Source organism: Pteropus medius, unplaced genomic scaffold, assembly GCF_902729225.1.
Source record: "Pteropus medius unplaced genomic scaffold, Ma_sr-lr_union100, whole genome shotgun sequence".
Lineage (NCBI taxonomy): Eukaryota > Metazoa > Chordata > Mammalia > Chiroptera > Pteropodidae > Pteropus > Pteropus medius.
In genome coordinates, this window is record NW_024349798.1 from 11679269 (window position 1) to 11696717 (window position 17449).

General features: G+C 40.4%; 1 protein-coding gene across 6 annotated transcripts in view; it reads left to right on the top strand.

Annotated features, from left to right (window-relative positions):
* The window catches only part of SNX29 (sorting nexin 29), a 440342-nt gene that overhangs the window by 18326 nt on the left and 404567 nt on the right, over nt 1–17449 (top strand). For all 6 annotated transcript variants that reach the window (XM_039885359.1, XM_039885355.1, XM_039885356.1 and 3 more), the window contains exon 3: nt 882–934. In XM_039885359.1, coding sequence (XP_039741293.1) covers nt 882–934 — 53 coding nt within the window. The remainder of the gene's footprint in view (nt 1–881; nt 935–17449) is intronic.

The following is a 17449-nucleotide window of genomic DNA, read 5'->3' on the forward strand; positions in this document are numbered from 1 at the left end:
GGAGCTGCTATTATTATTAGTATTATTATTTTTAGAGGGTGAAAGTGTTTTATATGTGCTTTTTAAAAATCAACTTTATTAAGGTATAATCTTCATGCAATAAAATACACTAATTTTAAGTGTGCAGGTCTATGATTTTTTACACATGTATCATTTAAAATTTTATAAATGCATGTGTATATACGTATATATTTTTTCTCTTTTGGATAAGTTCAGGAATCTTGCAAGCCTGCCACCCGCATCAGAGATTCTACACCTTTAAAAGAGAGTAATCAATAGTGGTAATGGTTGCACAATATTGTGAATCGAATTGTATAACTAAAAATGGTTAAACTGGCAAATTCTGTTGTCTATATTTTACCACAATAAAAAAAAAAGAATAGTTTGCTTTCATTTGTACCCACCATGGGTAAATTGTCGCTCAGCACCACCGAATGACTTGTTCGAAGTGTGATTTAGCCAGTCACGACAACTTTGGGGCCCTGTCAAAAGGGGCTCATCATTGCCGATCTGTGGAAGTTTTCATTATTGCCTGTTAAGAGCTCTGTGTTATAGATAGTCAGCTGCTGACACATGGAAGAAGCTTTCCAGATAACGTGGGGAAGGCTGTGTGTGTTTGTTGCCCTCTTGGCATTGTTTCTCCACGACGCTCACTTCTGTACAAGCGGGAGATGAGGGCTTCCTTTAAGTGGTGGCAGGAAGGTGGGGCATCTATTGTCTTAGGTCTTGGACTGACACCCAGGGCAGGGGGAGGCCCTGACTGGGCACCTGGAGTTTCTGGTCCTTTAACCCTTGAGACTCCAAGACCTGTATGGCCTGTTTTGTGATGTTTGAATGTCCCATCCCAACGGCTGATGTCAGCAATTTCTTTTTCCATGCAGTGCCAGATCCGCTTTGGAGGGAGGAAGGAGATCGCCTCGGATTCCGACAGCAGGTAAATATGTCGTTTCTAAAACCATTTACCATCAAGAGCAAAAAGGTGGCAAGAGAGGACCAGCTTCTATATTCTACCTCTGCAGCCAGGTGGTGTAGTGAATAAATGTGGTGATCTCTCGACGCCTATGCAGTGACTACTCTAAAGTATTTCCACCTTCCCTTAATTCTCCTTCTTGGAGTCCATTCTGAGGGAATTACTTGAAATACCTTTCTGCATGAAGTTATTTTTAGGGTAATTTTTAGTGATGAAAACTCAGAAATCTAAATGCTCAACAATTGAGAAATGGTTAATAAAGTGTAATGCATCATGGGATGAAATGTTATATAGCCATTAAATTGATGTCTATATAGAATTTACTTTAAGTAGAAAATACATATGTAGAATTTAAAAATTAAATTAGTAAAAATAACAAGAGCAGGATACAAACTTGTATGGATGCAGAGTGATCCCGTGTTAAACAACTCTGGCTCAAAATGGACCAAAATGTGAACAAAGATAAGAATATCGGAAATATTGGAAATCTTTATCTTTTCTGATAATTTTTTAAAAAGTCCAAAAAAAGTTGCCATTGACTTTCATGACCCAGGAAAGGCCGACATAATTGCAAAAGCTCGTAACATCAGGAGACATAGAGGTTCTTGGCAAAGGTACGGGACACACAGGCATTCGATGGCAGTGTTCTGTGAAGTCGTTTGGAGCTGATTGATGCTCTGAAGGCCTGGAGTGCCAGGAGGCTCGTTCCTGCAAAGGAAGGGAAGGGAAGTCACTTGCTCAGCACTCATCTCACCGTGGAGACTGTCCACATCCTTCACTCTCTTACGCCAACCCTGGCAGAGCCACTTCCCTTCTCCGCCCTTTCATACCCTTGTTCTTCTGTGACACTTTACCAGCCATGAGCAAAGCATGCAGCGCTACATTTTAGTGGAGGTGTGGGGACTATCGGAAACTGGGTGCAGACTTAAAATGGTACCCCCAGCCCTATACTCTCTGTCTTGTCTTTGTTTAGTTTTTCTCCATAACACTTATCACCAACTAATGGACTATAAGTTAAGCTTTTTTATTTTTTATTTTATTTTATTTTGCCTCCCGCACTATTACGTCAGCTCTGTGTGGGCAGGGATGTTATGCTGTCTTGTTCACTGATGTATTCCCAGTGCCCAGAAGCATCTAGAAGGTGCCCAGTCAAGATTCATTGTCTGGTTGAGTGCGTGCCTTGCATTGTACCATAGTCAAGTATTTAAATATCTGTGCCACCGTGAAGCTTGTGAGCTTCGAGGGCAGAAGACAGCTTCTCCATTCTTTGCTTCTCAGTGTTTTGCACAAACATTTTGTGCCTGTCACACGTTAGGTTCTTAGTATGTGTTTGTGGCATTAGGTCATTAGATTGATTTATTGCTTCAGTTCGTCCAGGGGCCTGTGGATGTGCCCTGGGCAGGCCGGTGTGGGAGTGCGTGGGCTGTCAAGGCCTGCCCTTGAATCCTGGCTCTTCTTCTTTCCAGCTGTGTGACCTGCCTAACCTCTCAGAGCCCAAGAATTACATCTATTTTGATACTGTGCTTTAAATAAAAAATATATGTTTGTTCTTTGTCCCTATTTCTGATACTGAGTTCCTAAAACCTGTGGAATTTCCAAAGTGATGATAGCCATAAAGGTGTCTTTTGTTGTGTCTTCGTAGTGACTTTCTTGAAATCACCAAAGGTTGGGGGCGGGTTGCTGGGAGAACCAACCACATGATTAGGGGGTTGGAGCTTTTAGCCCCAACCCCCACCTCAGGGGAGAGGGGAGAGGCTCAAAATTGAGTTCAATCATCAATGGCCAATGATTTAATCAACAACACATAGGTGATGAAGTCTCCATAGCAACCCAAAAGAACTGGGTTCAGAGAGCTTCCAGTTGGTAAGCACTTGGAGGTGCCAGGAGACTGGCCTGCTTGCAAAGGGCGTGGAACCCTCTTCCCACATACCTTGCCCTAAGGATCACTTACATCTATTACTTCCTTTTATAGAAACCCAGTAATCCAGTAGGTAAAATGTTTTTTTGTGTTCTATGAGCCAATCTAGCAAATTAATCAAACCTGTGGAGGAGGTCATGGGAAGCTCCAAGATATATATCTGGTCAGTTCGAAATACAGGTGACAACCTGGACTTGTGACTGTCCCCTGAAGTCAGAGTCAGGTGTAGTCTTGCAGGACTAGACCTTAACCCGTGTAACCTGATGCTGTCTCCAGGTAGATAGTGTCAGAATTGAGTTGAATTCTCCAATCTGGCTGGTGTTGGAGAATTGCTTGGTGACGAGGGGAAAACCCAGGGGAAAACCCACACATAGGTGTCTACTTAGCCAGTTGTGAGGATTGAGTTGTCTACTATGTGTGAAAGTGCCAAACATGTAGGAGTTTTAGTTTCATTCCATCCGAGGAGGTCCTCGCTCCTCAGGGAGTGAAGTCTGGCTGGGACACTTGTTACTCAGCTCCTGACACCTACCCATTCTGCCTGCTGATGCACGTAGACCACAAATAGAGTAGAAGGGCAAAGGTGAACTCATGAGCCTTGTTATTGTTCTCTTTTGCTCCCAAAGGAACACTTGAAGATGGAGGATTTCTTTAGAACCATGTTAACTCAGGGCATCGGTCTCAGTCCTGTTTGGAAAATGGAACTCTCTTCCCACATCCTCCTCCTCCAGGAATCTAAGAACCTGTGTCTACTAAGAGATAATGGAAAACTGGAAGAGATTTTTCTTAAAAGGCCAAGTGTTCTCTTTGAATGCATTTTAAATTTACTGTCTTAGGAAAAGTTTTAGGCAGGACTGTGAGGCGTTTGTTGGCTTGTGATTACAGCTAGGGCAGCGGTCCCCAACCTTTCTGGCACCAGGGACCAGTGGTCCTATGAGCATCTAATGCCCGATGATCTGAGGTGGAGCTGAGGCAGTGATGCCAGCTCTGGGGAGTGGCTGCAAATACAGTGAAGCTTGCTCCCTGGCCTCGCCACTCACCTCCTGCTGTGTGGCCCTGGGGTGTGTGTGTGTGGTGGTGAGGGAGCGGGTGGTTGGGGACCCCTCTGCTAGAGAGTCCAGCTGGTTGGATGAGCATCCGTAGGAACCTTTGAAAGGGTCGTGCACTGGTATATCTGCCAGGGCTTTTTGGGAACGAACAACCAAAATCTACTGTGGTTGAGGATATTGTGATCTCATGGAATTGATGGCAGGCCAGGCCTGGAGACAGGAAGCAGTCAAGGTAGTTTTGGAAGGCTCATACATTGGAAAGTAGAAGCCAAGAAATGGTGTCCTAGCAGTCACGGTGATCCAGCTAAGGTTCTGCTGGTGGAATGAGGCAAGATAGTTTGCCTAGGGGTGTTCCCCCTCCCCTCCAGGATGTGACTCTGGAATTTCTCCCTTGTGCCTTTACTCAGCCCTCTCCCTGTTTTGATTCCCAGTCGTGAGACTGGGGTGAGAAACCAGCCAAAGCTGGAGACAGAATAGATGGCCATGGGCCGCCCCCTCCCCTCCAGGTGGCATGAGAGACAAGCCAAGACCTGGAGGCAGGGCGGATAGCCTTGGGACACCGCCCCCGCTCCCCCCATGGGATAAGGCTCCAGTGTTTTTTCCTTGTCCTTTGTTCAGCTTAGGCTAATCATAATATCATTATAATATCACCTGCATTGCAAGTACTCCATCTGCAGGCCCTGCCCCCCAAGAAAAACAAAAGCCTGTGATCCAGACGGCTTGGCCTGACTTGCTCTTTGCGTTTGGCCTCACTTCTCTCTTAAGTGTGTACTTTTGCTTTAAAAAACCTCGCTCTTTCCTTCTTGCTGTTTGTCTAGTTCTTTATTTCTTCCTTGCAGCATAAGGCAAGAACTTGGTCACCAGAGCTCTGGGTCGGGGTCCCGCTTTGGACTCCCGCCCCGTCAAGCTCTCCGGCATCAGAATGAACATCAGCTGTTTTCCGATTCTCTCTCATTCTGCTCAAGATCGACATTCTAAGAAGGAAGCACCTGATTGCTCAGTCTCGGGTCGCTTGGCCACCTCCTGGCCAGCAGCAGAAGGATTTGGCTGAAGGAGTTTCTGGGGACTGTGATGGCTTGTGTAGTGCGAAGGTGTCTGCTTGGGTTCACCATCCCACCAAGACACTATTTAGGGAACAGGAGATCTACCTTCAGCATGATGTGTGGGTGCTGTTAGGAAGGCGGAATGAAGACGGGGTGGTGAAAATGCCCAGCAGTTGTCCCCTGTTGCTGCCGTATGACGGTGATCTCTCTTGTACAGTGTGGTGTTCGCATCTATGTCATCAATCTCATTTCGTCTTTGCAATGACCCTGACAACTAGCGGGGGTGAGGGGATAATTTTTCTACTTTTATAGGCAGAAAAGCGTGGAGGCCGGTCATCTGTGTAGCATTGATTTGTCATCGCTAACTGTCGGTCCTGGGGGCGCAGGCGTGGGTTAGGTGGGTCGCATGGTTGGTCGGCAGTGGGATGGGACTGGAGTGCAGAGACCGTGTTCCTGGGGTGGCCCTCACCCTCTGCCACCGCATCCCTTCTTGTCTTTCCAGCATCTACTTTCCCAGATTGAGAGATTAATGTCACTGCAAACACTTAACATTATCTTAAGTGTTAAACGTCATGGCGTTAAATTCCTTTGCTCAGTTATTCTCCTTTCAGTTCTTCAGTCTCAGTGTAGTTGGGGGCAAGACTCGATCTGCTGTGAATATTAAGTTGATTGAAATGAAATCGCCAATATTCGATCGTCTTTGACCTACAAAAATGACAGTATCATACAGTTCTAAATAACGTCTCTGAACTTCTCCTCTTTAAACAGAGAGCACAGGCACCAGGCCCAGCCTTCCTCTGGCCATGGCCGAGACAGACTTTAACTTGATTTCAGTTACATTTACTTTTAGGGCTACTCTGTTTAGGGCCCACGATACTGGCTTTCCATGGCTTAGTGATAGCATTTTTCCTTTTAAAACAGGCTTATTTAAGTGAAAAAAGTGAGTCAAACTCAAGACAAGTACATATCTTCAGATGTGACAAAAGTGGCTTAGGTGGTTGTGAGTGACCGAAATTTGCAAAAGAGAGTGCCGTCAGGACTGAAGTTGTTGTTTGGTTTTGGGGCCTACGTGATGCACAGTATTTTTCTGCTAAAACCAAAAATGCAAAGTGTGAGTGTGTGTGAGTGCGTGTGTGTGGTAGGTTTGTTAGATCTGGCGAGGTAACACAGCAAGATGCAACAGTCTTCATGTGAAGTGAAAACCAGCATTTACATGAGGAGAGATGACAGGTAGGGCTTGTTTTTTTTTTCCCATCCGATCTCGTCCTTAGGAACCTCAGGAGGAGGAGGTGGCCGTCACTGGGCTCTCTGATGCGCATATTTCTTCTCATCCCTTTCTGTTGCTGGTGATCTCCTGCTGTTTCCCACTAAGAGCAAAGACCCGTTCTTGTGCTTCATTGAAATTATTCCACAATCTGTCAGTCAGACCGGTCTGTGGAGAGGCTGTAACGTACCTTTCCAATATTTCGCCTTCTGGAAATAATGGCCCAAGAACTCAGAAGGCACTGAAAGTTTACCTCAAAGACTAGATACGTGATTGTCTCACAGAAGCATCTTCTTCCCGTGTGGAATTACAGAACATAATCTGGAAGCTTTCCCTTGGAATTATAAATAGGAACCCAGTGGACTGAGCGTGGGGTTTGGAGCTCAGAGTTTGAATCCTGGTGTTGCCAGGTCTGAGTCGTGTTGGACGGTGGGTAAGTTTCTGACTTTCTTGTGCCTCAGCATCCTCACCTGTAAACGGGGATACTAGTAGTGGTATTCACTCCACGGAGTGTTGTGACTTAGTTCCTGTGCGGTCCTTAGAACGGTGTCTGGTGGCCAGGAAGTTTCCAGAAATTATTAACTATTGTTATCGTCATTACAATTTTATGGAAAGTGCTTTGACACTTGGTGAATACTCTCTGCACATTGGATCTTTTTGCTATTATGGGTGGCAGTGAGTTGGCTTTGGGTATTTATCTTAGAACATTTAGAAATTGTCAGTTTTTGTGATTCTTCCAGGTGACTATGCCAGGAGAAATCAGAGGAGAGCATTTCTTCTTTCCAAGCATTCCAGGGAAGGGTGATTTGTTTTGGTGATTTTTCAGTACTTGTTGAGAAATTAGAAACATTTTTGAACTTTTAAGGAAGCTAAAAAAACGAAAGCAACTGCCCTTTGCTGTTCCCTAATATTATTCTTAGCGCAGTGGAAAACTGCCATACGTATTCCTCTGGACACCTTGAAACCACATGGCTTTTTCAGGCGTTCCTTTCCCTCTTTTCAATGTCTCTGGAAGTTCGTCATGTGATTTTTATCTTTTGTTTGTCACAAGTTTCTTACCAGCCTCCTATTAGTAGTTTGAGGTATTGACTGGATGTTCTGATTCTTCTCATCTTGGCAAAAACTCCGGAGATTCATTCATTAGAATCTTGAGCACTTTATTTCCACTTTGAGGCTCTGTAGTACATAGTTCCACATTGCATCTCCTTTTATTTTACTGTATTGATCAAGCGAATTGATTTCTTTTTGGAAAAAGAGTATTTTTAGGAATTGGGGAGCTCTGGGGCATTTAGCAAGTCTGAGCACATTTCCATGTCTAAATTTTAATAAATATTTATGTTGTTTAGATTGATAGCTGTTGAGAGCTGTGCTTGGCCCATAGGGAATAATGTGTAAGCACTGTCTTTGTCGTCATCATCATCACCATCCTGACGGTGGAGAGAGGCCGTGAGCATGAAGTATGAGACATACTTATGTTCATGCCTACCTGGCCACAAGTCAGCAATTACCAGCTGTGTTGTTTTGGACTTATTAGCTTCTTTAGGCCTGTCGAGCCATCTGGAAAATCAGATGGTGATCATGGTACCTACTTAGGGTCGTAGTGATGATTAGATGTAATAATGTTTGCTTGACACACCCAGTAAGAACTTAATAAACTCAATACATTTTCTTTCTATGACTAGTCATAGCTGTGTTTTGGCTAATTTGGAAACTAAAGGCTAGAATGATTGCTTATTAATTCCTTTATTCAGCAGATGTTTGTTTATAGATCACTATGTTGGCATTGGGGATGCAAACTGGTTGAGATGGTTGCTGTCTTCAAGGAATTCAAAATCGAGCCCAGGAGATGGACATGTAGATTGTGGACAGTCGTGGTGGCCTGCAAAAATAATTACACAGTACAGGCGTGAGAGGTGTGTACAGGGGCCCTAGTGGCCAAATGGGCAGGATGGGAATTCCAGACAGTGGGAATAGCAAATGCGAAGGTGCAAGGATGTGCAAGAAAACGGTGGGATCGTGGACAGTGTGTCACGTGTGTGGGGAGATGGGCTGGAAGGTCATTCCTGGATTCTTCTCTTGCTGTCACGGGGAAGTTTTTGAACTTTATTAATTAAGGTACTGTTTCTTAAACTATTTGTATACCATTTTTACAGTTTTTGCTATTTCCGTATACCCTCTGGGCCAGAAATTGGCCTGATGTGGAATTTCAAGGCCCTGTCCACTCTGGTCTTGTCATAAGTAATACACCATCAGTGAAATCAAAGATCGGTGGCTGGGTATATTTTTTTTCTTGACACATTAAAATGATTAACATAAAAATGTTCATCTATGTTTCCCCTTAAAATTACGTCATATACTGTGTACATGTAGCGAAGTGTGGTTTGGGCAAGTAAGGAACAAAGGTAGCAACATAGCTGTGCATTTCAGGAGGCAGGCTTCTCTGCTCAGGATGCCAGGGGCTCGGGCAAGGTGAAATGGGGTCTGGGAGCGCAGGGACAGGTGTCTCTGTGTGGTGGATGAGAGGGCCGAGTGGAGGCGGTAGTATTGAGAGAAGAGATGGAGAGATTGAGAAGCCTTAGGACTGAGCCTTGAGATTGAATGCTGACTGGGCATGGGGATGAGAGATGAATGCTCTGGCTCTAAGGTGTGGCCAGAAAGCAGAAAAAATATGTCGTTTTAATGTTTTTTTATTTTTTTTTAAATTAAAAAAAATGTTTTTAAAGCAAGGTTTTTGTGTGGAGTTGCTTTCTCCCAGGCTGTGGACTCCGGCCAAACTTGGAGTTCCCACTGGCTACTGACTCAATGTCACTTTTCTGTTTCCTCATTTCCCACTAATTCACTCCTTCTGCATCTAGGGCCCTTGTTTCTCTCTGTTCTCTTTTTCCCTTTGGATTTGTCAGCCGATGCCTTCCCAGCTACCATCTTCTCTTCTTGATTTTGAATTTCCTTATCTACCAGGAGAGTCCCAAGCAGTGTTTGCGTCCAGAGCAAGAGCTGGAGGTCTGTCTACCCCAGCGCAGATACTTACTATGTTTCTATTTGTAACTTTGAAAATGGCCAGAAATTGTGAATTTACCCATTTCAAAATTGGTTATTTTTCTAATTTCTGGCTCCTCTGGTAGAATATCCATGGATTCCTTTTTACATGCCTGCCTGTCATCCTCAAACTTTCACACTTACAGTATCTTGAAAACTATTGCCTTGTGAATTTTCGCTATTACCACGCTTGCATTTTTTTGTCAACTGTTCTTTTTTTTTTTGGCCTCTTTTCTCCAGATCCTTTTCTTCCTCCCTTGGATAACTTAGGTTAATGATCAAAAATTATTTGTGTTCTTTTTGTCTACATTTATTAATCTTTTACAAATAAAATATAAATGTATATGCACATATTTTATTGCCATTGTTTTACAAAAATTGAATTATGTATATATAATGGTCTGCATCCATATTATCTTCTAGTGCTACCCTGTCAAAACGTTTCCAAGTTTAGTTCTAATAATTATTTTTTAAAATATAATATAATAAAAACATAAATTATACTACATGATACAGATGTACAACCAATTGCTTCTAAATGAATACTGATTTTGTGTCCAATTTTCGCTGTTATGGACAATGAAACAATAGATATCTTTGAGCATCTTTTCTTATATACTGAGGATTTCATTTCTTTGTCATGGACTTCCAGGAGTTGGGGTGCTTGGTCAAAGAGAGTATGTGTTTACTTTTTGTAGTTGTGATCAAGTATCTTTCTAAAAACTTCTGACAGCAGTGCAGGAGACTACTTTTTTTCTTGCCAACAGCAGTTTTGAGTGTTTTGAAGTTTTTGTCAGTCTCATGGGTGAAAAGTGGTGGCTCGCTGTCACTTAATTTGCATTTCCTTGATTGCTAATGAATTTCAGTATCTTTTTTTTTTTAATGTTTGTTGACTATTTGGCTTTACTTTTTTTGTGCAAAGCTTCTTCATATTATTTGCTCATTTTATGGGATTATTGGTCCCCTCATCAATTTGTGAGAGCTCTTTATATATTATAGTAACTAATTAACATTTCTTCTGTTTTCAGCATTGTAAAATTTTTTCAATTTGATTTGCCCATTATCTTTGTAAGCATAGATAATAGTATCTATTATGTACCACATTATGATACCTACCTACTTACCAGTTTCTGCATTTTCAGTGTTTTTAAGATCTTCTTAACGTTAGAGTGTACATACGGTCTTTTTCATTTTCTTGTAGGATTTTTATTGTTTACAGTTAATCCTTTAAGCCATCTGGAATTTGTTTTTGTGTGGTCTATGGGATAAGTCATGGATCCAGTTTTCGTTTCTTCTAGATGGTTGCCCTCTTTCCACATATCTTTTTGGCCCTTTATCTCTGGGCTGCAGTTTACTTTTACTCCATTGACTTAGCACAGAGAGAGGATGCACAGGGCCGGAGCACGCAGCACTAATGGTGAACACTGTGCTGATGTGATTGCCCGCTATGAGGACCCCTGGCAGAGCAAGGAGTGTGGAAGGCCCTTGCACATTGGTGCTGTCACACTGAGGATGAGGTGCCCTCAGCCTTCATTATCCTTGCTCTAGATGAGTTTGCCTGAATTTTCAAGGATGCTTAAATCCACCCACATGATGGCAGATGTGCAAGTAATTGAAAGGACATTCTCATAAAGCCCACTCCTTTTTCTCTTTCTCCCCTTCCTCCTTCAAATGGGAATCATACCGTTTAAATTACTCTGTAACTTACTTAAAAAAAAAAACTTGACTGTATGTTATGGACATTGTCATAGGTCAACGAATAACATAAAACCGCAGTTACCATCAATGCCGTCTTTCTGTGTAATTAAGAAAGAAAAACCAATGCCTGTTTTAATTCTATAACTGCATCAATTATGAGGCACATCTAGATTTCAGAGACGTTAAAATGTGGGGAAAAAAGTGCTTCTTAATGTTAAGTATGACATCTCATTTTTTAAAAATTTTTATGTAATATTTTATAGTGTGAAGGTGCTATAACTTACTGTTCTGTTAATGGACATTTAGGTTGTTTCTAGCTTTGTTTTCATTTTTGCTATTATAACCAATTCTGCAATAAAATATTTGTGTATATATGTATATCCTTTCTTATTAGTGCTTTTGTATTTAATTGTTTATTTAAACTCTTAATTTTGAGATAATTGTAGATTCACTTGCAGGTGTAAGAAATAATAAAGATTCCATTTACCCTTTACCTCCAGCCCCCAATAATAACAGCTTCTAAAACTCTAGCATGGTGTTTTAAATTTCTCTAGTTTTACTTATACTTATTTGTGTGTGTGTGTGTGTGTATTTAATTCTGTGCAGTTTTATCACTGTGTAGGTTCATGTACCCACCACTACAGTCAAGATACAGAATAGTTTTATTACCACGGGATCCCTTCTGCTGTCTTTTTATACCCACACCCACTTCCCTTCAGTTGCCTCCCTTTTTCTTGCTAACTCCTGGCAACCACCAATCTCTTCTCTAATTCTATAATTTTGTCATTTCAAGAATGTTATACAAATGGAATCATACAGTGTGTAACCTTTTGGGATTGGTGCCCCCCTCGCCACCCCCCACCCCAGCATAATTCCCATGAGATTCATCCAGGTTGTTGCATGTATCAATAGTGTATGTTCCTTTTTATTGCTAAGTAGTAGTTCATGGTATGGATATACCACAGTCTGTTCATTCATAAGTCATCAAAGGACATCTGGGTTGTTTTCAGTTTTTGGCTTTTGCAAATAATGCTGCTGTAAACATTCATGTACAATGTGAGCAGAGTTTTTGTTTTTCTAAAGTAAGCAACCTGCAATTGCTGAGTTGTATGATAATTGCATATTTAGTTTTATAAGAAACTGCCAAACTGTTTTCCAGACTGACTGTACCACTTACATTCCCAGCAATGCACAAATAATCCAGTTTCTCTGCATTCTTGTCAGCATTTGGTATTGTCATGATTTTCTGTTTTAGACATTCTTACAGGTGTGTAGGCATATCTCATCGCGGTTTTAACTTGCGTTTCCTTACTGGCTAACAATGATGTTGAACATATTTTCATGTGCTTATATGTGCACTTACTTTTTGAAATGTCTATTTACAGTTTTTACTCATTTTCTAATTAGTAGTGCTTTTATTTTTATAGGCTACGTTCCTAGAAGTAGGATTGCTGGGTTTAAGGGTACGGACATTTTAAAAAATTGTATGTCCTAATCTCTTTGCAGAAAGATGTAGCAATTCATATTTACATTCCTATCAACAGTACTCATTTACATATATTCTTGCTAGATCTATGGTTGGTTTTAAAATCGATAGTCTTAAATTGGTATTTTGGTATTGTGACACTTTCTTGGCCACTAGTGAGCTTGAATATCTTCATATGTTCATTGGCTAACTATTTTTTCTCCTTTCATGGTTTGTTTGTTCACCTTCTTTAACATATATATGTATATTTTATATATATATATGTATTTTTTGAGTTGCTTGTCTGTTTTCTTATCCATTTGTAGAAAGCTCTTCATGTACTATAACTATTAATCCTTTTTTTTAGTTATATGTGCTGTAAATATTTTCGGTCATTTATTGTTTTTCCATATTTATGATATCTTTTGTTGTGTAGAAATTTAAAAATTTTATGCAGTTAATTCTACAAACATTAAAAATCTTGGTTTTAGAGTATCCAGTCCCGATACTGCATTTTCCTCTATTGTTTTTGCATTTTAATTTTTTACTCTTATATTTTTCTTTGATCTTGATTTATCTGGAGTTTAGTTCTTTTTGTGTTAGAGACAGAAGTTTATTCTTGTTTTCATTGAGCCCTATAGCCACTTATGTCAGTGCCACTGGTTAAATAGCCCACTCTTACTCATTTGAATTGAAGTTCTACTCTAATTATAAATAAAATACTTCCATGTTTATTTGGACTTTTTTGGGTGGTTTTCCATACTGCTCCATCAATTTGTTTATCCCTGTGCTCGAAACTACACTATGCCGGGTCCTTCCTGTGATTATTATTGGAATTATATTAAATTAATAAAATTTTATTAAATTTATATAATATTTTTGGATAAATTGATATTTTTGTTTTAGTAAATCTTCCCATTTAGGAAAATTGTATTTCTATTTATTTTGACCTTTATACCTTTTAAGAAAATATAATTTTTTTTTCACATAATGACGTATCTTTCTTATTAAAAACATGGTTTATTTTACTTATGTTACTATCATGAATGGAATTTCTCTCCCTCATTTTGTCTACTTAAAAAAATGAACTTTTAATATTATAGTTCTTTTCGGGGGCAATATTTTTTTATTTGTGGGTTAGAAACATTTTTATAACTTTTTATAGATCTGCTTTTTTCACTTACCATTATAAACCTAAGCTTTAAAAAATGCTATTTCAAGTTCTCTATAAACATTTAAAATAGTTGCATGATTTTTCCTCACCATAACTTTTAATATTTTTTCATTCCTGATAGCATAGAGTAGCAATATTTCTGGTTCTTGAGACATGATACTTTCTTAATGCTTATTTTAGAAAAAAGCTAAATTCAGAAAAACATAGTGATAAGAAAGATATCACCATTAATTTTTTTTACCAAGAGGCTCTTAATTTTTTCACATAATTCCCTCAAGAATTTTTTTTTCATGGTTGAGAGCATACTTAATATACAGTTTCATATCATTCTTATTTCATTTTACATTGTATTATAAACATGTTGGCTTAGCATTATAAGCTCTTGGTAAATATTTTTAAGGGTTAAATAGCATTCGAGTATATATCGTGCTATCATTTGTTTAACCAGTTCCCTAACTGTTAATTATTTAGGTGTTTTTTAACTTTCCACTGGTATCAATAATGTTGTTTTGAATATTTTTATCTTACATCTTTATTTGACTTGTAAATTACAGCCATGGATTGATTTCTGCCGGTAAAATTAATGGGTTAAAGGGTGTGAACCTTTTTGAACCCTTAATTTATAAAACGTAAATGTAGAGTATGGCCCATTTTAAATGTTCATCATGTAATGGACTTGCTTTCGCAAGGCTAGTTGGTAATTGTACTGTCTTAGGTCTGCAATGTGACTAACACTAATTGGCTGATTTTTATGGGTACAATTGACTCCATTCCAGGTGACGTTGGAGCTTTCCACATGAGGATAATCTAGTCCATTTTCATGCTTGTGCTTGGTTTTTCCCTTAAGGCTCCAGTAAAGCTGTAACATAGTAAAAGGATTAATTTGAAATATACCCTTCTGTCACAAGATTAATTTGATGCAATTTGTAAGAACAAAGCATTTATTGCTGATCTTGTATGTTATTCTAACATTTGCCATAAAAAAAAAAAACCCACACAGGATTCTTAGGAATCTTATTGTAGACTAATGTGGCAGGTTAAGCAGTCTTGAAATATAGGCCAGAGCTCATGAAAACCAGCGCTTGCAGAATTTTAGCAGTAAACTAGTTTAGCTTGTGCAGTGTCCTGCTGTGCTGGTGTTGGCGGACAGTTTTAAATTCAGCAGGAGGAAGTTATTTTGTTTTTCATACATTAACTCCTTCACTCCGTCATCAGACTTTCACTGAGCATCTTGAGGGAATTAAAAAAAATCCAGCATTATTGAAATGTAACTTAAATACCATGAAAATCTACCTCTTGTAAGTGTACAACACAGTGATTTTTTTAAAATAGCAAGTTTACAGAATTGTGTAACCATCACCGCAATCCAGTTTTAGAACATTTTTATTCTGAAAAGTTCCATTGTGCCCGTTGACAGTTTATCCTTGATTTCACTCCCAGCCCTAGGCAACCACTAATTGATTTTCAGTTTCTATATATTTACCTTTTCTCAATATTGTGGAATCATACAACGTGTGGCTCTATGGGTCTGACTTCTTCCCCTTAACATAATATTTTCAAGGCTTATCCATGTTGTACCGTATAGCAGTCTTTTATTCCTTTTTAGTGCCAATAGTATTCCATCGTATCAATGCACCATATTTTGTTTTTCCATTCCTCTGATAAACAGCTCTATGCATAAAAACTTGAAGTGATTTCCTTGTTTGGTGCTTATTGAAAACATTAAAACATTCACTGTTGATTAATTGCCCCACTTAATTAAAAAACATGCCCCAGTTCATTAATGTATTGTAGAAATTAGATAACAGGCAACCCACCACTGTGATGCCAGAGAGGCTTTAGCAGAGAGCATTCTGGGAAACAGGAAAGCCTGAGACGAGAAAATAAGGAGCTGAACTAAAGCGGGTTCCCCTTCTATTTTGTAGAAATTATCTCATAACTGAGTTAAGATGGGAAGAAATGGAAAACCTTAGGGTGACATGGTCATAAAAATAGCCTACTGTGTGCTCGCCACAAGCTAAAGGGCTGTAGATTCATGAGGTTGGACATGTGTATTCTCCTTGATTCGCTAGTCTTTACTGACCTGGATTTGGATTGCAAATTATATGAGATCTCCTGAGATGCATCCCTTATCTAAATAGACATCAAGTCTATATTCTGAGTTTCCCAAGGGGAAAGATCAATGTGGTCGTGTTTACCACAGTAGCCAGGCATTGTACTACGTGCTGGGGGCAACTAAGATGAATGAGACATGATTCTTGTTGTCAGGGAGCTCAAATTAGCAAGAGGAGACAGCTGTGGAAAGCAAATCAGAAACAGAGTTTGGCCAAGTGCTATAGTAGAAAGAAGCTCAGAATGAGGAAGCATTGAGGAAGGCTTCCTGGAGGAGGAAACCCTTGAACGAAGTCTTGAATGACCAGTAGATATAAGCTCAGTTCAAATGGGGAGGTGAAAAGGGGACATGGGGAGGGTGTTAAGTAAGGCAAGCAGCATAATGAAGTAATTACAGGACTAGGGCCCACCTGGGTTTTCTGCTGTGTTAGGTTGATCGTGACCTATGTGCATCAGGAAGATGATACTGCTGATGTGACCCAAACCTTGGGGGCTGGGCTTGTGCTGTTCACCTGCATTCCATTCCCTAGTATTACCCAGAGTTGTCAGGGCAGTTACTGACTCATGCATTGGAGCTGAGCAGACAGACAGGGATTGCTGAGTTAATCATTGTATTTGTAGATGATTTGTTTACAGATATAGGCTGTGGTTTATTTTGGAGAGCTATAAACATAGCCCAGGATTTCCTCCCAGCCCCCAGAGACAGGGCCCTGTTCAGGCTTCATTTTGCTATGCCTCTGTTTTGGTTCCTGTGGACTTGAGACCGTTTTGGTGTCCCAGCTTTCAAAAGCCCTCCAACATGTGCCTGTGTGGATATGCAGAGAGACTAGCCTATGCACATGTAACATTTAGGAGTGACATCTGCCTGACAAAAAGGGTTGTTTCAGTGTGGGGGAGTATTCTGGGACCCATGGTTCAAGGTTAATCACCCATATACTGACTGACCCACTGAAGAAGCATTTATGGAGCACATGCTATGCACCAGGAGCAGGGGAGCCAGAAAGACAAGGTAGGAGTTGGGAGCCATGGTGTACCTGAGGACTAGTATTAGGTTTGAGATGCCAAGTGGACCAGCTTTGCTCATTGGCAGTGGTAGCCTAGACTGCTGGGATGGATAAGTGATATCTGTCAAGGGCACAGCATTGAGAGTAAATGTACAGGTGCTGGTATTTGTCGATTCTGTGTTAGGGTTTTCTGGTGTAGATAGATGAGTAAAGGAGAGAACTTTTGTCTTAGAACGAAACATATTTGTCTTGGTGGTAGGGGGCGGAGCAGACACTCGGATCATTGTGGGGGTAGGTAGGCCTGGAGTACAGATGTTGCTGCTAATTATGTACTTATTGTGTGCTGTCTCTTAAATGTCTTTAAGCCTCATTTTCTTTGGAGATAATAATACCTCTCTTACCTTTATCATAATGTTGATGGGATGAGCTAATGAGTCATGGGTACGAAAATATTTTACCACCTACAGAACGATAAACCCTTGGAGTATTATTACTACGAGTGTGGGGGTGGGTGGAACAGGAAATGCCTGTAGTCAGGCAAGGTTGCCCTGGATGGTGGTGGCCTCAGGACCTTTGCACTGGGCTGCTCTGTCGCACTTGCTGCCTCTTGTCGTATCCTGGTCTTAACTACAAAGTTACCTCCATTCAGATCACAGAATCTAAGCCTGTTCCTGCCCTGTCTCCACTTACTATCTTGACCTGTTTTATTTTTTTCAAAG